At 39.3% G+C, this 24,927-nt stretch overlaps 1 protein-coding gene across 3 annotated transcripts; it reads right to left on the bottom strand.

Moving 5' to 3' along the window:
* Positions 1–492: 492 nt before the first annotated feature.
* Positions 493–21,800, bottom strand: TRA2B (transformer 2 beta homolog). Of its 3 annotated transcripts, none has more exons than XM_033211957.1 (10): positions 21,490–21,710; positions 15,366–15,641; positions 10,332–10,465; positions 9,172–9,334; positions 7,526–7,714; positions 5,771–5,886; positions 5,102–5,185; positions 3,105–3,164; positions 2,061–2,134; positions 493–1,493 (listed from the first exon to the last, which is right to left on the bottom strand). In XM_033211957.1, the coding sequence occupies exons 4-10, from the start codon at positions 9,202–9,204 to the stop codon at positions 1,483–1,485; spliced, it is 567 nt and encodes a 188-aa protein (XP_033067848.1). In that variant the 5' UTR covers positions 9,205–9,334; positions 10,332–10,465; positions 15,366–15,641; positions 21,490–21,710; the 3' UTR covers positions 493–1,482. The 3 variants fall into 3 exon arrangements, with proteins under 3 accessions (XP_033067848.1, XP_033067849.1, XP_033067847.1); XM_033211958.1 differs by lacking the exon at positions 21,490–21,710 and adding an exon at positions 18,166–18,324; XM_033211956.1 differs by lacking the exon at positions 15,366–15,641 and having other exon boundaries at positions 21,490–21,800.
* Between the last annotated feature and the right edge of the window lie 3,127 nt (positions 21,801–24,927).

Here is a 24,927-nt window from a genome sequence, read left to right on the forward strand (position 1 = left end):
TTTGAGCTGAATGACATCACGATTAATAGAACTATGGACTAACATCACCTAGGTTCAGATCGTGGCATTGCCACCTAAACAGCTATTTGAACTAAGGTAAGTTACTCTACATCATTTCATTGCTAAAGACTGTATGTAAAGTGCTTCTCAAAGTACCTGAAATGTACTAATATCTAGATGCGATAAAGGTTAGCAAGGTAACAAAATAATCTACCTATAGCAACATCCCTGCAATGGTCATGAAAATTACTTAAATATAAAAGAAAACTAAGAACACGTATTTCAAGTACCCTCAGTCTAGTTATTTACTATAACTCCATCCCCAAATGGACATCACTCTGAATTTTTCAGGAACAGAAACAGAAATTCATCTCCCCCTCCCCAAAATAGCAAAGATACATCTCAGTCCAAGGAACACATTGCCCTAACAATTAACTACAGAACTCTAAGTAATAGAACAAGAACACTTCTTTGTAAACAGCTGCACCAGCATTTTTCTTTCCATTTGCGTTTATTTAAACACAGTTCTCAAAACATTTGAGTGAAATTGGGTCTCCTTTGGTAAGCAAAGGACCTGAAAATAATATTTAAAAAATGAACAGGCAAAGTCTTCAGTTCATCCATGACACAGGTGTAGTGTTCCCTTCTCTTATCATGTACTCTGAAGCACCCAGTTTTTTCATATAGTCTAAAAGCTAGAAGAACAAGAGTATATTTGTGGTGGAATGTATTGTCACTTGCTGATAACTAGTTGAAATACCATTATCCCCTTGTAACAGCTTTTTAAGAAACAGCCTTTTAAGGCATACACTGTGTAACTCTTCGTTTCTTATTTCCTGCTATGCATATTACAGATTACATAAAAGCTGACAAATCCACATTTATATAAGCATTAAGCACTGGCTGTATTTTAAGGTTTTTAGTTCTAATACTAGCAGTACAGAGTTACAGAGCATAATTTTTAACATTTAGCTGCAGTTATATAAGTATGGTATATTTCATGGACTGGAGGAAAACGGGTATTTGTCTTTAAATTTACTACTGACAACTTAATCTGAATAGTTCTGCTAAGCATTGATATGTTAGAAAGAAAAGTAAAAATCAAACTGTTTATTGTTGCTTTTTGCCATTTGGTAGCATTTTACACAGGCTTCGATCTTCAGAATACCCTGGATTCAGTAGAAAAACCTTTTAAATGAAGTTTTGTACAATAGAAACTTCTCAGCAGTCAAAATTTAGACTGTAAAAAAATACATGCAAAACATACTTTTCTGAAAACACTTAACTTTGAACAAAGCACCGAACTACACAAATGCAGAATGAAAACAGCATTTCAACTCCACCAAAAGTAGTCATCATAAAAGGTGTAAAAGTCACCTAACTTCACTAGGCACTGTTCACTTTTTAAACAAGAGACAATAAAAAATATTGTCCACAAACAATATCCCAGCTCTAGGGCAGGTTTCAGAAAGTCTTCATGCTTTAATAGCGACCTAGGAAGAAAAGAATGAACGTGCTTTAATATTAAGTGAACTAATTATCAAATATACTTTAATGCTGAGAATTTCAGAATATCCTGCCATTAAGAAATTCCTGTGTACCAGACCCCCCAACTCCCAAACAGAGAAAGACTTCCATATAAGTATTACACTAGAAATGAGATAGCAATGTTGCATAACAGAAATTGCTGGTAAGTATAACTCAATCTGAGAGCTAAAGGGCTAAGTAATCCATGTTTCTGTGCTGTCCAAAAATTTTTAAGGACTCTTGAAAAGCTACTAAAAAAGTTACTATTTCAGTTAGAAACAACAGGAGTCTCTGAGCCTACTCTGGCTAAGGAGACTCTCCAATTTTTCCTTCTTAAAAAATAATAGGATTCTAAGGGTTGTTTCTATAAACTTTCTTGAAACAAAAACCATTCAGGGTGTGTGCAGAATTATAGGTACAGATAAAACTACCTGAAAGAAATCCATTAGCTGCAAAAGGGAATAGTTACTTGGTGTATTTTGTCACCAAGCCATACTACTACGATATGAACAATCATTAAGATAAAAACTTACGAGGTGAATATGATCGAGATCTGGAACGTGATCTGTATCCTCCACGACTATAGTAAGGAGAAGGTGACCGCCTTCTATAAACAAATGTCAAGATTGTCTAAGTCTCAATAATTAGACCAAACATATAAATTTGTGACTATATATACTGCCCTTTTATCAGTTCCCAAAAAAGGAAACGTTGCATGAACCTTCGATGTCTGTTTAAGTCTTGAGAATGAAGTACATTATCAGGCCCAAGTATCAAATAACTTTCAGGTCAAATAATCCTTGCTATATTTTAATCTGCTTACCTCTTAAATTTTGTGAAGTATGGTTAAGAGAGGTAAAAGAAAATTCCTGGCTGGGTGTGGTGGCTCATGCCTGTAATCCCAGCACTTTGGGAGGCCAAGGCAGGAGGATCACTTGAGGTCAACAGTTTGACCAGCCTGGCCAACAAGGTGAAAACCTGTCTCTACTAAAATACAAAAAAATTAGCTATGTGTGGTGGTGCATGCTTGTAATCCCAGCTACTCGGGAGGCAGAAACTGTAGTGAGCTGAAATTGCTCCACTGTACTCCAGCCTAGGTGACAGTGTTGCTGTGTCCAAAAATTAAAAATAAAAACGAGAGAAAATTCCCATACCATTCAGTAATTCCAACAGCACCCTCATGAATACCCAAAACTAATTCCACAAGTACTTTAGGATTTAGCTTTGTGTAAAAAAAGCTGTTCACGTGCTATTAGATGCTTACAAAAAGCAAATAAAATGTAATACAAGAATGTAATGACAAAAAAATGAGTTCTTATCACTGACTTTAACTTCACTGTACCTCATCAAGGTATAAAATGGTACCACTAAATAATGACCCATTGTAAACCCAATTAATTTTTATAAATATACAAAGATTTTACGTAGTCATTTAGTTTCTATTACAATATTTTCATGAGCTTCAAACAGTCTGATTTTGGGTATTCCACTTATAATTTACCAAAACATTAGTAGGCAAACATCTTTATGTGAAGCCTTCTACTGTTGTACAGATGCTAAGTCCTCTCCTGGCATACCTATATATCTGATCCCTGTCTTGAGCAGCTCTCCATCCTCCTCCTCCGCCGCCACCTCCTCTGTGAAGACAGAAAGGCAACAGGCATTCAATTTGTAAGTTTTAAAAAACGATGTCATTCATTTAGTAAAATAAAAACTTTCATACAGCATGAATGAGATGGTTCTTGCAGGTCAAATGATTTGCCACTCTTTTTAGAAACCTGAGTAGGGTTCTCTCTGGTGGCTGAAATGAGTAGTATTAGAACACAGAACATTCCTAAGTAAATGCTCTTAAAAAACAAAACAAAACAAAAAAAACAATACCAAACAAACAGCTTAACCTCAGTCCTAACAAATCAGTACCTTTAGTACCATTTGAGTGATGCTTTAAATAAAAAAGGGTTTTCATGGGTGATAAAATGCTGAACAATACACTTATAGACTCACTTTCAGACAATGATTAACAACTGTTAACTTCTTTTTTTTTTTTTTTTTTTTTTTGAGATGGAGTCTCGCTCTGCCACCCAGGCTGGAGTGCAGTGGCCAGATCTCAGCTCACTGCAAGCTCCGCCTCCCGGGTTTACGCCATTCTCCTGCCTCAGCCTCCCGAGTAGCTGGGACTACAGGCGCCCGCCTCGTCGCCCGGCTAGTTTTTTGTATTTTTAAGTAGAGATGGGGTTTCACCGTGTTAGCCAGGATGATCTCGATCTCCTGACCTCGTGATCCGCCCGTCTCGGCCTCCCAAAGTGCTGGGATTACAGGCTTGAGCCACCGCGCCCGGCCAACAACTATTAACTTCTTAAACATTACCAAATAATACACAAAAAAGACATCCATACCTCAATACCATTATCAATGACAACTGTGGTCAATACTAACTGTATTATTTGACTTGTCAAATTACACATTTTGACAAAGCAAGGGAGGACACCAAAATGTCACGATTTTACTTCATTCTTATCTTTGGAAGTATTCTCAAAGGTATCTTTATTTTTAAAATATGACTGACATTTCCCTACCCAAACCCCGAAATATCAACTTTTGGGCAATAAAAAGTCACTTACCCTTGTCATACTAAATTAATGTCTTAAAATTATTCTCTGGACTCTTTCAAGGCATCAGTTTTACCTGCCCTATAAGTGTACGATGCATGCATTAGAGATTCCAAGAAACTGCCTGAAAAGTGGTGGCTTTCCAAAATGGCTTATGAAATTTGCTTTTACAAGACTAAGACAGAGGCTATAATTTTTATTTTTTTTTAATTTTTAAGGTGGGGTCTTGCTCTGGTGGGAGGAGACTCAGATGGGAGTGTACCTGGCTCACCGCAGCTTCAATCTCCCCGGATTTCTGCCTCAATTTTTTAGAGATAGGGTCTCCCCATGCTGCCCAGGTCAGTCCCAAATTCTGGGGCTCAAGCAATCCTCCCGTCTCAGCCTGTAATTCTGCTTTCATTATCTATATATATATATATTTTTTGGAGAGTCAGTCTCGCTCTGTTGCCCAGAGTGGAGTGCAGTGGTGCAATCTCAGTTCTCACTGCAACCTGTCTCCCGGGTTCTAGCAATTCACCTGCCTCAGACTTCCGAGTAGCTGGGACTATAGGCATGCACCACCATGCCCGGCTAATTTTTGTATTTTTAGTAGAGACGGGGTTCACCATGTTGGCCAGGCTGGACCTCAGGTTATCTGCCTGCCTTGGCCTCCCAAAGTGTTGGGATTACAGGCGTGAGCACAGCGCCCAGCCTCATTCAATGTTTAAAAAGAATACAACATTTTATTATTAACATTACAAGTTATCATCTAAATCCCATTTATATTCTAGGATATTTGAACAGAAATCCAATTACACATTAAATTGATTAAGACAGAACCTTAAAATCTGATTTACGCTTCTGCTCTGCATTTCTCAGAGTAAAAGTACTAAAGCAAAGCTTTTACCAAAGGCTAAAACTTAAGCATAGTGCTGCTCTGTACACTACTGAGAGTCAGACGTTGACCTTTCTACCTCATAACTTACCTGTATGATCTGCTATAGTAGTCCCGATCATCATAGCCCCGATCATATCCTCTGTCATAATAATCCCGACGGCGAGAGCTGCCACTATGAAGAAAAAAATATCAGGTGACCTCCCTTATCTTTCTGGACATGACTTTTTATATCTGCTAGTAGGTCTTTTCTGACACATTAACTGGAAAATAAACATTATTCCTGTTAAAATTCTCACCTATATTGAACAAACATTGCCCTTTTCCCCTGTTTCAACATACATAAACCTATTTTAAAAAATCTTTGGTTAAGGAGGCACACAGATCCTGCCAGAGGTCAATTTGCATATCCCACATATTTCTAAGAGGAAAGAAAACAGTATCACTTTGCTCTATTGGATCCGGGAGGCGAAGGTTGCAGTGAACCAAGATTGCGCCACTGCACTCCAGCCTGGGCGACAGAGCGAGCCTCCGTCTCAAAACGAAACAAAAACAAAACCAAACAACAACAACAAAAACAAAAAAGAAAATTTAAAAGTGCATTTGACTAAGATTTACAGTTTTACCTGTAATAGTTAAACTTAAAATCAATCAACAGTCAGGTTTATGGTACAAATCTAAGTGCTGAAGACTTTCCACTAATGTGTTTCTTTGGTAAGTGAACAATTACCAATTATATTTATTTTGAAAATAAACTTACTAAGTAGGTCTCCCCATGTAAATTCCTGGTGTTGGTGTATGTGGTCTTTTTGTTATAGAGAAATCAACTCTGATCCTACGCCCATCAAGTTCCATTCCATTGGCACGTTCTTTAGCCTTCAAAAGATAAATAAATTGTTATATACATCCTGAACAAAGCCACTAATTATCCCGTGGCTGAGTAAGGTCCCACTGGACACCTCAGTTAGGTGCATTAAGTTATCTTAATGTTAGCCAGAACATAAGGTTCTGGCTTACAACACTTACAATGTGTTGTTCCCTCCACTAAATGTTCATTTGTAAAAGCTACTCATAAAAACTTGAAGCAATTATTTTACCTAACTATAATCCTGACAGTATTTCCAGCTCCAAAGCAGCACACTATTGGCAAATTACAGCCTGTAGGTCAAATCTGGCCAGCTGGCTGTCTCTGTATAACCCATAAGCTAAGAATTTAAATAACTAGGGGGAAAAAAAAGTATTTCATGACAAGTGAAGAAACACACGAAATCCAAATTCCAGTGCCCCAAAATAATCTTTTATTGGAATAGGGCCCCACTCATTTATCTGGCTGCTGTTGGGTTCAAACAGCAGAGTTAAATAGTTGTGACTGAGATCCTATGACTGAAACCTGAACATATTATTTAACCCTTGAAGTTTTCTTAGGCCTTCTCTGGAAGCCAAAAGCTAAGACTGAAGCAAAGTCTTAAGTACACAGATCCTTTTCCCAGAGTCCATATTAACAGCATACATTTAAAAAATAAAAATAACCCATTTCGAACACATTAAAGTTTGTTCATAATTTGAGGAAACATCCTTTTACCTAAATAGAATTAAAATTTCTAATTTCAATACTATGCTATATTCCAGTTCAGATGTTCAAGCTAGTGTTTATGTCCCAGTTAGTTTCTGGCACTAGAAATTAAGATAAAATTTATGCTATTTTCCGAGAGCTATGATCCCATTGCAAAAACTTAATTAGGAAATGGGCGAACTCAAGCTAATCCTATTTACACCGTTGGCATCTCAATTCTTCCTAAAATGAAGCTGTGTATCTTAAGAGGTCTCTTCAAATCTTACAATTCCACAAAGTCACTCGTTGTACCTAGTTGCATTCAGCTTTTAATTGTTCCATTAGTAGGTTACCCCTTTAAAAATTCATCGTTTTAAAAAATTTTAATTTCCATAAAGACCTACTTAAAGTGATTTTACCTGGAGCTCAATTCCTAATCTCAAAATTGACTATGAGAGAGCCTGTCATTAAGTGTTTCTCAGTTTTTCCTCTTCTGTATATTGGAGACGACTTTAGCTACCATCCTTACTGTACCTGAAGTCTGAATTTCTTAAATGGGATCTAGCCTCACATATCAAATCTTGACTCCTTCTATATTCTGCCTCAAATCAAAATCCAAATATGACATCATTCACTTGCCAAAAAAGGAACGTAACTTTGCTTTTGGTTATTTTCGACTCTAGAATGTAAACTCAATGTAAACATTGACTACATATCCTGGTGGAATTGGGGTATAGGTGACCCCAGTAGGTGGCAACTAATAAAGTAGGTGGTAGGACCAACTTCCCCAAATTATACAAAATTTTCTGTTATTGTGCAGGTACCTCAGTCTCCACAAGAGGCTGGAGAAAAGTTCAAAGTATTATTGACTTGTTCTTGTCCCTATCCTAGCAACTGGTCACTGGTACTTGGCGTTAACAATTGAACTGGTAGTTTACAAAGAACAGGTCGACTTTTACTTACTTCCTTGGCATCATCTACATTTTCAAAATATACAAAGGCAAATCCTCTTGAACGCCTAGACTGCTGGTCATATACAATAGACACATCGGCAATGGGACCATATTTAGAGAACACTTCTCTTAGATCTCTTTCTGTGGTGTACAAGCTCAGCCCAAATACTCCAAGACAACAGTTAGGATCAGGATTTGCCTAGGGGAAAAAAAAAATTTTAAACTTTGGAAAGTTGTCACAAAAGCAAAATTTTTTAAAAAGGGAGCTATATACTAGCCAAAATGTCACTAACAAGAAAATTACATAATAATTAGACCAAATACCACTTAGAAATTACAAAATTACAACAAGTACTATAAGCATTTTTGGGAATGGGTAGGAAAAATGCGTAAGAAAAAATTTCAACCTTAGAATTAAGTGGGGAAACAAGCACTCGTGCTGGTGACAAGCAACCTGGCATCTTTCCTTCTATGAATTTACTCTGAGAAAAATCCACATATTCACAACATGACACACAAGGATAACTGGAACCAGAGTCCATCAGCTAGAAAAAATTTTAATGTTGACACACCTTCCATTCAACAGAATGCTCTGAACTGATGAGCATGTATGGTTTGATTTTTCAAGAAACACAATACACAAGTGTATGTACATAACTGAAGCCCAAGGGGGATGAGTACCAAACCATTTTATAGGTCATAAACAGCTTGCAATCATAAGAAACAAGAGTTGGCCAGGTGCAGTGGCTCACGCTTGTAATCCAAACACCATGGGAGGCCAAGGCTGGTGGACTGCTTGATGCTCAGGAGAGTTTTGAGACTAGCCTGGGCAACACAGAGACCCCACGTCTACAAAAATACAAGAAGTAACTGGGTGTGATGGTGCATGCCTAGTAGTCCTAGCTACTCAGGAGGCTGAGGTGAGCGGATCGCTTAAGCCTGGAAGGTAGAGGATGCAGTAAGCTGAAACTGCACCACTGAACTCCAGAGTGGGTGACAGTGAGGTCCTGTCTCAAAAAAAGATGACAGAGGAAAGAATAAAGAGTGAACCATATGTTGTTGCTAACATTCCAGATGCTGTGATGAATTTACCTAAAGATTCCATTATTTCATAAACTAACAATTTACTAGGGAAAAATTCTACTCTACTGTAAAAACATTAAGTCCCCCTGCACCCTCCTCCTAAACCACTTGGATTATACAATGAAATCACAATAAATATCATCTTATTTGAAGTCTTTCATGAAATGTAAAAAACACCTTAACACCACCAAAAAGAAATTAGCTTCAAATTAAATGAGAAAGTTAGGAGAGCATCTAACTGGGTTTATGCAGCCTGGAAAAAAAAGAGTAACATTAGCATACAACTATATTTTGAACTAATGTGCTAATACTATAGTACAGTATAGTAAGGCACAGTGGCAAGTTTCTTTTGATGGGCTAAGGAGTTTACACCATTGTGTCAGTATTATGCTTAAATGACAGGTCGCCCAAACGCAGACCCCATCATGAAGATTAACTTAAAAGACAGTCTCAAAACACTAAAAAGTTCACTCAGGCACCCACTGCTAAAGCTCTATTGTCAAAATCAGCTCTAACTTTAAGAAAAAGTAAATTTAGGCAGTTCACTGCTTCAAAACCAGTTTTTCGCCTTACCCGATTCCCAACATGACGCCTGCGAGTAGACATGGGAGAATGGCTGTGGCTGTGCCGTCTACGATAATCTCGACTGTAAGACCTGCTACGTGATCTTCTATGGGAGCGGGAGCGAGACCGTGACCGGGTATAATGCCTTCGGGAGCTTCTTCTGGATCTAGACCTGTAAGACAAAGACATCTCCCTAAGGTTACGATTGACAACAGATACTATCTTCTTTATTACTCTATTCTAAAGTTAAACTCCAAAAGAGGGAACAATCCAGGAATATGCTAACATGGTTACCAACTTAATAGGATCAATACTTTTCTTCTTTAATTATTAAGTCATTTCAACTTTGCTAGGAAGCGTTCTAAAAACCACAAGCTCTCCTCCAGTATTTCTTCCAATTAAAGACACATTACTTATCTTTTGCAAATCAAGGCATGCAGCATTTTACTTGGTTGGCTTGTGCCCATCTTTCCCCCTCAGAAAACCATTTCTCTACTTTTCTGTCTCCCATTATGCCCACCATTAACTTAATACAGTAACAAAATCACAAGTATTCCCCAGCAGTTAAAAACAAAAACAAAAAAAAATCGAGTGGCTCTTGACTAACTAGAGTGTCTCTAAGTTGTCATCGAAACCAGGACACATTTAAGAAAAGGGGTGCTGTTAATTATGCCTGACCACAGGCATACACTGGTATTGTCCCAGGCAAACCAGGATGTATATATATATAGCCTACTCTTCACCAACATTAAAAAAAAAAAAAAAAAAAAGCACACCACATATATACTTATTTATCAAGAATTGCAATTACTGAAAGCCAATGTTCTGCAGTGTATTTGCCATACCAATAAGCAATTTACTTACATTCAGTAAATCCTCACAACCACCCTGAAGAACTGGTACTGTATTTCTAATTTGCCTTTTATAAAGAAGCTAATGCTGAAAGGTTATATAATCTGCCCAAACCAACAAAAATAGAGAACCCTGACTCCAAAAGCCCAGGCTCTTAACAGCTTTTAGTCTTGCCTCCCAGAACTTAAGTTCACTTCTAGTACCAATATTTAATAGGCCAACAAATAATCTAACCCTCTCTAACTTCCTGGTTTACAAAACACGCACCAATTTCAGAGCTAAGAGTAACAAGGAAATCTCAAGACAGTCTTTCTTACCTAGATTCAGATCTGGACCTGGACTTTGATCTGGAACGCCTGGAATCTTCCTTGGAGCGAGACCTTGCAGGGGTATGCCTTGCAGATTTCCCCGATCCGTGAGCACTTCCACTTCTGGAAGCAGAACGGGATTCCTACACGTAGATGTTAAAAGTTTAATTTGCACACTTTCTGGGCAACTTTAAAAACAAATAAGCTGCTGTGAGATAAATGGCGAGGGACAGCAATCCCCTTCCAAGATAAGAAAATATAGGTAAGGGCAGGAACTGAATATACCTGGTGTTAATAGTTTCATTGCTCCAAATGACATAAGTCAATTAACTTGTCCTTTCTTCCACCTTTTTGGAGCAGGGATAAGAATTATTTGACCCCACTTCCTTCAGAAAAGGGTGCCAAAGTCAAGCAGTTAAGGGAACTGTCCAAGGACTGTGTTTCAGAATGTTACTCCATAAAGACTAGGGTGAGACGGAACCTTATTAACTATGACACCTATACTTTATACCTATTTCAATCAAGTTGCAATCAATAAAACAAACCCTATAAAATTTATATAATTCACTTAAAAAAATAGACCTTGACCTTTCAAGTTATTATTTATAATTCACTGATAAAAGAGATAAAGATGATGATCTCAGTTTCAAATCCTAGAGAAAGGCAGAAACCTAGTGGAAAGCAAAGGCTAGCCTGAAAGACACTAAACCCTGTAAAACCCTATTGCATCTAACCATGGTGGGAGGCCCCCTAAAAAACTGAAAGCAACCAGATGGAGCTACAACAGAGCAGCGAACTACACACAAGTAAGAGTAGAGAAGACATCAGAGATCCTTCACAGTTTCTCCAGCTAAATGGAGACGAGCCAGGGCAAACTTACGGGAAACCAGGAATTAACCTAACTTACCTAGTTAACTTAAGCACACATTAAAACCAGGGCAGCTAAATCAGGAGCTCCTAATCTAGGGCCCAGGAAGCGGAAGAGAATAGAAACTACATACAAAAGCCAAAGCTTTCCCAATCAAAACTGGGATTGGCTGGTATGTTAAGGGATCTGTAATGAAAAATAGCAAAGGAATGGCTAACCAGGACAACTAGGTCATCAACGAGTTAAAGACACATAGTCAAAATTAATCAACAAAAGGTATATTAAAAATATATCAATATAATCAATATATCATAGTCAAAATTAATCAACAAAAGGTATATTAAGTAATGAAACCAAGGAAAAGTTCTGCCAAGGCACCAAAACAGTAGATGAGGAAGGGACAGAACCTACTTACTCCTCATCTAAAATTATCAAATACAGCAACCTTTATTTTAGGTTATCCAACTTAGACAAAATAAAGCCTGGTGAGCCTTTCTACTCGAGAGCAGAAATAGCAAGACTCAAAAGGAAGCAGTATTACAGTAAGTCACTATATGGCATGAATCAAAGGTGAAGCTTCTAGAGAAAATTTAATCACAAGAGATTTCCTTGTATGATACATCTTCAGCGTATTCTGGACATTCTTGAAAGGATAGAAGATAGAGGATTATTTTAAATTACACCTCAAAACACTTTAGAAGATAGTTTTGTGGTTTACAGCGTAACGGAGAAAATTTGGATGATCCTTTGATGCTCAGGGAAAAAATGTATAATGTAACACAGAAGAGACAAATTAAGGTTTGAGGTTTAACAGAGAAGGAAAGGCTAACTCATCCAGTAAAATGAGTTCAAGGCCATTATAAAACATTGGTGAGGTGACATGAAATGTGACAGCCTTTCCCCTCTACCTCCCTCCATGAGTGACTGTAAAGAGATTAAAAGAAAAATATGATACCCTTCTTTATTAGTGAGGACAGCTGCCTTTAACATCAAGAAATGGTTAAAGGCTGTAGTGATGCTCTGGGGATTCCAATAAAAAACAATCCCTTGGAGTTCCCTATCAAGTATTCTGAGACTCAAAAATGAGGGTGTAGTTTTTGCTACTTTTACCACAGGCAAAAATTAATACAGGTGAGAAGATAGAAATGGGGAACCCAAAAGTTGCTAAACGCCTGTTTACTCCAACACTAGAAAGATTACCTCAATGGAAGTGAAAGCAGAATATGGATGTTTCACATTAACAGTTAAAAGACTACAAATAAAGTAACTATAGTTAACAGAAATCAGTCGGCCCAGGAATCTGAGTATAAAGGAAGAATGGGTCAAATCAAGATCCTCTTTAATAAGCTCCTGGCTTTATTTAACAGAAAAGCCTTTATTCTAAGCTAAGATGTTTCAGTAGCCTGTCCACTGAGGGAAGAGATACTACTCCTAACCTAGAAAATAAGACTTAATGAAGTTTTCTCCTTAAATTCCAGCAGATCACAGATACAATATATGGGAAACCACAGTTTTCACTCAGCCTCCAAAACTAACGAACTACGCAAATATATTTTGTAAGCAATCATTTCTTAGGCCAGGAATAACGGAAATACCAGAACGCAAAGGCTTCCTTTTCTATACTGACACGTTTGGGATAGCACCTAAACGTCTCCACCTTTATCAGTGATATTTTCTTAAAAAAGTTAAAGCCTTCTCAAGTTATTCTGGCCATTTAACTGGCTGGGAAATACATATGCAAGGAAATAAATAAAGCTTGTCTACAAAAAATAAGACCTAAAATTAGCACCCAAATCGAAAACATAATGTTAACTTTAAATATTAATGCAGACAGGCAAATCTGTAAAACCAGTTGGGGAAGCCCCTAAATCTAAGGATACTTCAAATTCCACTGTTAGGGCTGACATGGTCAACACATTAAAACCACACCAAGAGAGAACTGGACACCACTGCCTCACAAAAAGGGACCATGAACCTAAACTTAGCGTGAATAAAGCCAAAATTTCCCTGCAAAATGCTCAGGGAATCAATCAAGCTCTCACAGACTGGATCTCAGCCACATCCTAATACAAAACCTGCAGGGAATACATCAAGTAAAAATACAGCACACTTAGCCTTCCAACAAAATAATCTACATCTCCCTATTCTGAGAACAGCAACCACCTTACAAAAACGTATTTGAAAGAAGGAATCACCATCCAATCCCTGTATTATTTTAAAAACTGAATGTAGTCTATTAGATTTAAAACAGTGGCTCATAAACACAGGTATGCACTAAACGTCTACAGCATTTTCAAATACAAGAACTCTGAACTGGAGTCTGTTTTTAGGTGGCCTGGAATTGGGCATCTGCATCTCTTAAAACACTATTTATCATACTAATTAAGTCTGACTTACTCGACTTAGTCAACTTCAGAAGTTACATGCTTCCTACTGATTGTTTTTCTCTTGGCAAAGGTTACCTTCCTGAAACGCTGTCATCCCGACTTCCTTGCTTTGACTCCCCCAGCATTAATCAGACCTCTGATTAAGGTGGTCTTTCACACACTGCCTGTTCTCAGGAACAGAAGCCAGCCTCCTCTTCATCTTCCCTATGGTCCGAGGAGACACACTAGGACCCACAGATGCTTTGGTCAAGGGGGAAAACAAAAACAAATGGACACAATAGTCCACTAGCAATGTTTTCTCACCTTAAGTCTATCCAGCTTGGGTCATAAACGGATTCCAAATTGCTTTCTTTCCTTTAGTGGGCTGGGGGTTAAGAGGTATTTTCCTCTTTTGCACCCCAAGGACCTGTCAGGTTTCTTGATAAAAGAATCCATGGGCTTGGAATTAAAATGTAATATTCGTTCACATCACTTTTACCTCAGCTTCCTGCCTGCTCTGAGTAATTTGGAACATAAAAGTAACATTTATGTTATCATTAGTTTATCTATGGCAAGAAATTTGACAAAGGAATGCAAAACTTCTTACGAGAAAAATTTCTTCTGCTTGCAAGATACAGAAATAAACAGGCCTGAAAGCATCAGAAAATGGATTCTCTAAGAAATGCCATTTAAGTCACTTTCTCCAAGAGCATGAAGACCTGACAACTCTCAGAGAAAGTTTATTTCAGGAAGAACTGTATGAGATGATACTTTTGGCATTCTCAATTGGGTAGAAAACTGTTGGCCGGCTACTACTGGATATTATTTTGATATTTTGATGTGTGTACTTGTCTCATCCAACGGAGCGGAGAGTAACAACATTACAACAATCACTTGACCCTTCTACTCAGCTAAAAAAAACACACAGAAAAGGAAGCGACAGTTTTTGGGTTGAATTTCTCAGTAAGTGGTAGGGATGGGTAACAAGAATAAAGCTACTTTGTAACCTATACCTCTAATATTACAATAACTAAATGTTGATAGCAGAAAAGGAGAAACAGGAATGAAAGCATCTGCTACTACTGCGATTTGTATTAGCTATCCTGTTCACTTGTGTGACCCACCTCTTCTAAGGGGAAGCTACTGTATTTTATCAGTAACCCTCGTCAATCAGCTGGAATAGGCATTAAACAGAAACAGAATTTGAAAAACCATCCCTGTGTATTTAGCAAATATGCATCTTAAATTTAGGGCCCAAATGCTCATAGATTTCCACTACTGCCATATGGAAAAAACTAACACACCAATGCCAAAGGGAACTATTTTATTCAATGCTTTGTTTGGATTTTGGGGGTTTGGTTCCATAACCATCTTGGTGACATTCTTTTGAAAATCATTTAACAGAAAATACTCTACTACACATTGCTCAGTACTGAAGAAAAGGGATCAGTGCAATCTAAGAGTCCAGGGAGGTGGCAAAGAACACTAGTTCCAACCCTGGAGGTATTCACTCATGCCCCAGGACCAGCAACATTAGTTAGGTAAAAAGTTTATCTAGAGAGGACAACATGAAGCCCACTGTTACCCATGCTGGAGAGCTCATTGCTGCCTGGTGCTTGACTACTAAATATTGTTTTTTAAAAATTGCATTTCAATCATTTGACTAAGCAGTTAAAATCAGAATTACCTAATTTAAACGTTTCCCCTGGAAGGCACTTCTTTACCCTGTATATATTTTCTTCTATTAAACAAATAATGCATGCATGTTTAGCAAAATATACAGGGACACATAAACAGACTAGTAATTACTTAGCGTAGTGCTTTCTGATTCCAGATTACTTCTTATCTTAACTTCATTTTTATTTCTTTTCTTCATTCTTCCGTTTCAAATTCTGACTTCTTTCATCTTCCCCACTTCACACAAATTGCTCAATATTCTACAAGTGGGACTTCTGGTCTGATAATTAGCATGCATTCTTTCTTTTATTTTTTCAAATTTCAGCTTCACTTATTCCTGAGCTTCAAATACTCATTTATAAAACTTGTCAAATGACGACTTCCGCATTTTCCTTCTTCAACATTAACCTTAATAGAAAAAGAACAGGATGAAGAATATTTTAAAACTCCAGGATAAAATCCAGTGCCAAAACTGAAACTAGAAAAAAAAAATCCCTTTGTTGATTTGGATTAAAAAAGAAACTAGAATATGCAGCTCAAAAAACTGAAACTACATAGTTTTCTGCTGGTTCTAGAATATATGGTAATCAATCTCATTTCTCTACTCCAAATAGATTTATCATGCTTAAGTTGAATGTGAAGTGCGCCACTGAACATTTACTGTTCATTTAACATTTTAAGAACTATTACATTTCACACTTCTTACTATATTCAATAGAAAATAGGTTAAGTGTCAAAAGCACACCTCTAGTCAAAAAGTGACACATTAATACATAAGTGCAAGAAAGGAAAGCACGGACAATTCATTTGTACGATGACAAAGGCTCAGGGTTGAAGAGGTTTACAGTATTGTGACTTGTCTAGGTAGGATAAAGAAACGTATTTAGCGTCACACACTTTTGTACTGTATTTAAGAGTTCTGTAGAAAGACAGTGTCAAGGAACCTGACAATTTGGAACTGAAGTGTAACCCACCCCCTGAAAAGCTGCTCTAATGGTATATTATAGTATGAATCACAAAAAGACAAAATCAAGTTAACCACCTACAATATGCCAGTAACTATGAAGGAAAGCAGAACAAACTTGAATCCAACACTGGTATTTTCGAAGAGTTTTGTTGTACATTTTCCCCCTCAATGAAGAAAATACTAAGTCTTCTGGATGTCCAAAGGAGAAATACTACTTTAAAAGGTGGCACTATTAAAATTATAGCTCACCTCCTCAAATAATTAAAAAGATTGAATTTAGCTGATCTCTAAATGTCTGAACACGCTAAACAAAGTAAAATAAATACTGCCTCCATAAAACATTCTAGTTTTTCTTGTTATCCTACATTTCACCTTGATGATCTTTCATTTTATTGTCAATTATTTCCTCTCCTAGTTTTTCCTCCTGAAAAAAATGTAAGGCTTTGTTAAAAAAATTGCAAGTCTTTATACCTATCTGGGCATAAAGACAACCATTGTTAACTTGGCAAGTGCTGGGATGTCTTTCCTAACAAAAGGATAATTTCCAGTCTAGTTTTAAAGTCAATTATTGTTTAATCCGAAAATTTTAAAATACATTTTTATTTAAGGGAGTTACAGTAATTGGTTTTCTTTAAATATCCATCACTAAAATGCAATGGGAAATGTTTTCTGGCAGCACAAATGTAATCGTGGAATCAGAACGCCCAAGCAGGTTTCCTTAGGGCCTCCTAAAAGTTCGATACAAATAGGGCACTTAGATGCAGAAGATACAGGAATAGAGGCCATAGCTGTAGCTATCACAACTGTTTCCAATATGGATACCTTCCCGCTGTTATTACCCCTTCCTAACCTGGTTCCTTCTCTTATAGTTTAAAAACAAAACCATTACTAACTAAATTAATATAAATATTAGATTTATTTCAACTCAGCTAAGTTCGAGTGGCTACTTTATAAAATCAGAAGACCAACTATTGGGCTAGTGTTATGTACATTTAGTTAAGAGCTCCTAGTTAGAAATAAACAGAAACTTGTCCTATCAACACATTTTTGTTAAAATGTTTCTAAGGGATACAACTGGAATCCATTTAACATTAAACATGCACAAACTCATTAAGTTGACAGACAAGGCAATATTTTAAAAATTGGGAGGGATGGGGAAAAGAAAAACTAATTAATCCTGTTATGGAAACGTCAATGCTCACATCAATATAATAAGGACAAAATGCCTACCAGAAGGGTGAATGGATAGATAAAACCCTCAAAAACTGGAGAATAGTGTCTGGAAAAAACCATCACCTGAAATTAGTTGTAGGCCCGTGCTTACAAAAACTCTCTTGCAAATATAGCACAGACTCTTAAATTTACATTCATAAAACATTCAGTACTCCCCAACAAAAGTATTAAGTATCTTTTGACTTTCCAGAAGACTACCTTTTAACCTAATTTCTAACCACAAAAATTAAAGAGAAAAAGGGGCCCCTCATCCAAACTGTCACATAACAATCTATGTTGATAACATCAGTGTAACCTCCAAAACCCAATTCAAAGCAGAGATTTTGGGGGAATTTCAAGACTGTAATTTGCTATGGTGAAGAACTTGCTTTGGCTTGCAGTTTAAAAACAATACTAAGTGATTTCAATATCTAATTCTACATATCCCACACCCCCAAACACTTAAAAACACTTAAAATTCCTAAACATCAGTCACCATGCCTTGTTAACAGTCGCATATGTAAAAACACTGATCAACATAAAACATAACGCTAAGGCTCAATAAATATACACAACTGTAGCTCTGTCCTAGTCCTGGGCAAAATAACTATGAAAGCATTAATGTTTACCACCTAGATTTGGGTTTTATTGTAGAGAAAGAAGGAAAAAAGGCTGTGCAAGGCAAATCCCATTAACACTTCCCCCACCACCTAAATGCCTCTTCAACCTTTTGGCAAAACCAGTGGTACTTACCTTATAAAATCACTTGTAATGTCAGCTTGAAAATGTCACGTTCTAGTTCCAGACAATATCCACAATATTAAAGCATTCTTGTTTAAAACCAAGAAAAAAAAATATTTCAACCTGGTTTCAAGAGACTGATAAACCTAACCAGACTCACAACAATACAATTTCCTATTTGACAATTCAATCTTTTAAAGGAATTTGGTGAGATGGCTACAATTCTTTAGAAAGAAGTAGATTCAGAGATGTTTTGAAAATTAGAATTTAGAGTTTAGGAGCTAAAACCAAGGAATACAAAAACACATCCCAAGATTAAGCAGAAGAAGAGAAAAACTGCAGAATTTGAAAGGCAGTTTGATGGGTTGGTGTCCAGATGCTGCTATTCATCTCTAATGATAAAGATAATGTGCCTATGTTGCAAACACATGGGTTCTACAAAAATTAACAGCCAGTATTCTATCAGAGTATTTGCTGGGTCAAAACATTTTCTTTAACATCTGGTGCATACATCAGTATCTCCTTAGTTTTTGGATTCCAACAGTAAACACTCACTTGTAGAAAAAATGTTGAGGGGGTCAGAACATTACAGAGTGCCAGACCAACATACAAATCTCACACACCCTATACACTGTGACCACTATTGGGCTCTAAAGATTACCCCGCACTTCTAAATTTGCTATCAACTTTTTATTCAAGTTCTTGTAATTGTGACTTAACAGCTAGGAGTGCCTCTTTTTACAAAGAAAGGGTGCTAGTCAACCCCTTTACAAAATGCAAGCAATTTGGGGGGAAGAGGCTTGAATCTGGAGATGAAAATGAGATCTTACTTTTGAAAGTGGTTTGGCCAGATCAGGTTAAGTCTGCTATTAGACCCCTATATAGTGTAAATCTATTACCTTTGAGATGGGGGAAAAAATAAATCCCACAGACCAACAAGGGATGAGGGACACACCAGTTCTTTAAATGTCATTATATCCACCCAAATGTATTCTACTGAGTGATAAAACAGAGAATAATTTATCCCACACACCCAACCTTATAGGGGAGGGACACAACAACAAACTCCTAAGTCACTGGAAAAGGTGGGGCACAGAAGAGTGAGACTGTCTGGATTAGAGACAGATAAATAAGGGAGAATATCACTGATCTGAAGAGATTAGTGATTTACATTACGACCCAGTCCAGAAGCCTGGAGTTGAATGACACTCATTTTTCTGGCTCCAGAGAAGCATCATACAGGCATGTCTAAGATTAAACTGTTCCACCGAGCTTTATGGTTTTCCCAAGCTTGCTTTGGAAGCCTAGACACGTGTTTGATTCAGGTGTATTCCAACCCTTAAAGGTTCCAATTGGAACACAAACACCAAACACAACAATATGGAAGTACTTCACAACTTTAAGCTTAGAGATCTCGGCCAGAAAGCGAAGACTCTTATGTAATAAAATAATTTCAATTTTTATCACATTAAGTTAACCTCCCTCTACAATTCAAAGACTGTGAAAAACACAACGTACTTTTACTAGTAAAAAGATAACCAATCAGAAAATTTCAAATTTCTCTTGAAACGAGTCTCAAATTGGAACCCAGTTTCAATTGTTTCCTTTCTCACATAAAATATACTAATGAACTCTTTGGGCAGTTTTCCATTCTCAAGCATTCTTCACGTGTATTCAACCGAGACTTCCTTTAGTCAGAAGCCAGTCATTTTGTATTTCTGAAGGAGTACAAAGGTACTCAGTAATTGTTCTGTTTAATAACAAAAGACTTTATGACTAGTTTTAACAGATTCAACTGCCAAAGAACAGAAGTCATGACTTTTTAACAACTTTTGAGCTCAATCCCAACTTTGTTACCCAAGAAAGCAAGAACTTAAAAAAAAAAAAAACCTGTAACACTCGTGACGTTGCAGTCAGGCAGCTTAGGGGAAAAACATCAAAAACTAAAAACTCTATGCTCTTCCGAATATGTAAACGCAAGGCTTGATTAGTTCAAACCAAATTAAGCAGTTTGGGCTCCAAAATTACACAGGAAACTCACGCTTCATCACTGAAAGTTTCTTCCTAAAATACTCTAACGAATCATCTAAAATCTTAACCAAAAGTTTGCTAAGACATTTAATAATCTTATTTACCTGATAAATCATACTTAGACCTTAAGGTAGCTCTACCAACAAGGGGAAACTTAGGTAACAATTTTTTTTTAAAGCACAAATTATTCCCGTAACAGCCTCAAAAATCAATTTCTATGGTGCTTTTCTATTACCCTTCTAACAGATTCCTCTTAATTCTAGCAAGCCTCGTATCTTCGCATCATTCAATGCTTTCCGAATCTAATACCCAGAGCCTCACAGACCAGCTATGTATGCTGCTTAAATCGTAGAACTGTCTTGTTCCTGCAATTCAATCAACCCTCACTAAACACCTTTAAAGGGTGGAAACTCAAGGGAAAGAAAAGTGTACCCAACACACGTTGTGGTTCTAAGTATTAGAACGCCTCAAAACAAAGGAAATAACGGCGCCGTAAATTGTTGCCCGCCAATTTCTCCTTCACAATCCCGTGGAAAAGCGATGTCCACAAAATAATCTTAGCGATTTTGTGGTCTGTTCTAACAGAATACTAATACAGACTTTTGCCTGGGAAGCCCTTTATCAGAGAAAAGCGCTTCATTTTGGCCAAGCACAAAGCCCTCACGCAATCCCCTCCACCTAACGGGCCCAAACTCAGTCGGTCTCAGATTAGTTTTCATCTTAAGAGGCCCCAAGGACATCCCAGACTCCGTCCTTTCCGTGGAGGTAAAGACGGTCCTTCGTTAACCTAAACACCGGCCCAAAGACCCCAAAGAACGTTGTCTGTGTCATTCCACCCCACCAGGCGACCTTATGAAGCGCGGCCCGCGGCGGGTCGAGCCCGCGTTGCCGCGCGGCTCCTCCGCCATTTTGTGCCTCTGGCAGCGCGCCCAGCCCACCAGCCCAAGATGGCTGCGGCGGACCTTCGCAGGAGAGCAACGCCGAAATAAGATATCGCTCCCCTCCCCCAACACCGCGGGGACGCAGCGGCCATTTTCATCTTCCCCCGCTTATAACGGTAAAAACGGCCGTCTCGGGCAGAAGCCACATAAACCCGCCGGTGGCCTCCCTCCTTCACGACCAAAGGCACTAAGGCACTATCCACAAGGGCTTTTTCTGGTTAAAAGCTGTCTCCCTTGCCTACCCTCCCGGCTTCAGACTTCGGAGCCTAAAACGCCCCTGTCTCCTGGCCCGAGGTCGATGGGCCTAGAAAAAGATGCAAGGAGCTAGGACCACACAGCCGCCCCCTACAGCAGCTCTACGTACCCGCTCGCCGTAGTTCTGCTCGCCGCTGTCGCTCATGACTCCTGGCTGCTGTCGCCGGTCGATGTGCTTCAATCGAAGCTGCCAACCTCTTGCACCTTCTTTAAGGAGGCTCCGCCGCAGCCCCGCACGACGCGCCGGTCGCCCAGCAGCTCAGAGCCGAACCGCTCCGCACCGCCTCCGCACGGGCTCTAACTCTACCGGATGTGACGCGACCCCCTTAGCCAGGCTCCTCCCCTCCCAGAAACGCGCGCTTTCTTGGCCTCGCCCCTCCTCTCTCTGCCTTTCCTCTCCAGCAGTAGTGCGTCCCGCACAGGAAGTGACGTGACCCCGCCCCTCGCAGGGCCCCACCCCCGTTCCTGGCCTCTATGAGGCGGGAAAGCTGGCGTGTCAGTTGGCCGCTGTGGTGGGCGCCACGGGGCCACGCTGATGTCATCAGTCACTTCTGAATCCCTTCTAGAACTTTCCAGGGAACATGTCGATAGTGCGGGGAGGGAGGAGATGCTGTTTTCCCCAATCTTTTTTTTTTTTTTTTTTTTGAGACGGAGTCTAGCTCTGTCGCCCAGGCTGGAGTGCAGTGGCCGGATCTCAGCTCACTGCAAGCTCCGCCTCCCGGGTTTACGCCATTCTCCTGCCTCAGCCTCCCGAGTAGCTGGGACTACAGGCGCCCGCCACCTCGCCCAGCTAGTTTTTTGTATTTTTTTTTTAGTAGAGACGGGTTTCACCGTGTTAGCGAGGATGGTCTCGATTTGCTGACCTCGTGATCCGCCCGTCTCGGCCTCCCAAAGTGCTGGGATTACAGGCTTGAGCCACCACGCCCGGCCTCATTTTACATTTCACAGTGCCACCAGCAGTGTATGTGGCTTCTAATTTTTCCACATCCTCACCAATACTTGTTATATTGCATTAAAAAAAATTATAACCACTCTAGTGGGTGTAAAGTGGTATCTCGGTGTGGTTTTGATTTGCATTTCCCTAGCGATAATGATAATGCTTTCATGTGTTTATTGGTGATTTGTAGATCTTTGGAGAAACGAATATTCTGATGCTTTGCCCATTTTTAATTGAGTTATTTATCTTTTTATTATTGAGTTATAAGGGCTTGCAATTTGGCTCTTGGTTGGTGTAAAATAGTCGTCCGGAACAGAATTAGTATTTGAGGTACCTGAGGCCCAGAGATTTGGTGATGACTCAAGTGTTAAGTGACTAAATAACTTTTTTTTTTGGAGACGGAGTCTCGCTCTGCGGCCCAGGCTGGAGTGCAGTAGCACCATCTCGGCCACTGCAAGCCCCGCCTCCCGGGTTCACGCCATTCTCCTGCTTCAGCCTCCCGCGTAGCTGGAACTACAGGCGCCCGCCACCGCGCACGGCTAATTTTTTGTATTTTTAGTAGAGACGGGGTTTCACGGTGGTCTCGATCTCCTGACCTCGTGATCCGCCCGCCTCCGCCTCCCAAAGTGCTGGGATTACAGGCGCGACCCACCGCGCTGCTAACTAAATAACTTTTGAATGAGCTGTGCCCTTTTCCTGAAAACACCTGTAATCCCAACACACACCTAAACCTGGACTTCTACTCAGTTCTCTGGCCTTATCTTACTTTTTGGTTTAGATTAGATCTCTTGTTTATACATTCTTGTGGCACCCCTTGACATTCATATTACAACTATCATTAAAGAATAATAATTATATAATTATTTTATTTTCATTATTTCTTTGCGTGTTTTTTCTTTTTCTTTCTTTTTTTTTTTTTTGAGATGGAGTCTCGTTCTGGTGCCCAGGCTGGAGTGCAGTGATGCTATCTTGGCTCACTGCAAACTCCACTTCCTGGGTTCAAGCAATTCTCCTGCCTCAGCCTCCGGAGTAACTGGGACTACAGGCGTGTGCCACCACGCCCAGCTAATTTTTGTGTTTTTAGTAGAGACAGAGTTTCACCATGTTAGCCAGGATGGTCTCGATCTCCTGACCTCGTGATCCATCCGCCTCAGCCTCTGCACTCCAGCCTGGGCCACAGAGCGAGACTCCGTCTCAAAAAAAAAGTTATTTAGTCACTTAACATTTGAGTCATCACCAAATCTCTGGGTCTCAGGTACCTCAAATACTAGTTCTGTTCCGGACGACTATTTTACACCAACCAAGAGCCAAATTGCAAGCCCTTATAACTCAATAAAATCCCGAAGGGCTGGGATTACAGGCATGAGCCACTGCGCTCAGCCCTATTTTCATTATTTCTGTGATTATGGCTTTTATGTCTGTCTTCCACACTAGATAGTAAGTTCCTTAACGGTAGGGCTGGTGCCTGTTTTGACCACTGCCTTATACATGGTTTGCCTGGCACACAGTAAGCCTTTAGTAGTACTTGTTGAGTGATTAAAAGAAAGCAACGTATGAATTTAGAATTGATTGGGTAGGCATCAGGGTGCTTTTAGAAGTCCCTGAGCAGGAGACTAACTTGCTAAAAGTAGGCAAGATTGTCCCGGCAAAGATAAGGAGGTCAGGCTGGAGGTCTTGTGTCATTCATGTCTGTCTCCAGCATCTAGCACAGGGCCATGCTGTTGAATGAGTGGCCATGTGGGATATGGATCCAGTACTGTAAATATGAGGCAGTGAGGATTAGATTCCCAAGGCAGCAAGAATGAGGACTAAGGAGGGAGTAAGGAGACTGTGAAAGGGTGGGCTTGACTGGCCAATGTGATAAGAATATGGGGAAAGGGACAGTCAGAAATGACTGTAAAGACTTTGAGCCCTAGGCTGGGTGAGGTGGCTTACATCTGTAATCCCAGCACTTTGGGAGGCCAAGGCAGGTGGATCACCTGAGGTCAGGAGTTCGAGACCAACCTGGCCAACATGGTGAAACCCCGTCTCTACTAAAAATACAAAAATTAGCTGGGCATGGTGGCGGGCACCTGTAATCCCAGCTACTCAGGAGGCTGAGGCCGGATAATCGCTTGAACTTGGGTGGTGGAGGTTGCAGTGAGCCGAGATGACATCACTGCACTCCAGCCTAGGTGACAGAGTGAGACTCCATCTCACACTTGATCTTAGCCAAAAGGCCGAGAAGCGATTGAGACTCCATCTCAAAGAACAAAAACAACAACAAAAATTTCTAGTCCTGGTGGGGGAGATATATACAGGAGAAAATAATGCACCCAATTGGGAATGCTGTCTAACAGACTTACTCCTGTAGCTCAGAGCCAAGCCAGAGGCTGCACTCAAATTTGTTGTTATCTCCCTCCAGAGTCATAGACTCTCTCCTCCAACATCTCTTGTTTAATTTTCAACTTCTGCCCTGGAATTCACTAGTGCATTCCGTCTTTAGTGGGGGTTTGTTGTCGTTGTTTTGTTTTGCCTTCTCTCATTTAGTCATTCAACATACTGGATAACAGGCAAGGAACATGATAACCATGTATGCCTAGCTAAGGAGTTCAGATTTTATTTAATGGG

The sequence above is a fragment of the Trachypithecus francoisi genome, unplaced genomic scaffold (assembly GCF_009764315.1).
Source record: "Trachypithecus francoisi isolate TF-2019V2 unplaced genomic scaffold, Tfra_2.0 Lachesis_group0, whole genome shotgun sequence".
In the NCBI taxonomy this organism is placed as follows: Eukaryota; Metazoa; Chordata; class Mammalia; order Primates; family Cercopithecidae; genus Trachypithecus; species Trachypithecus francoisi.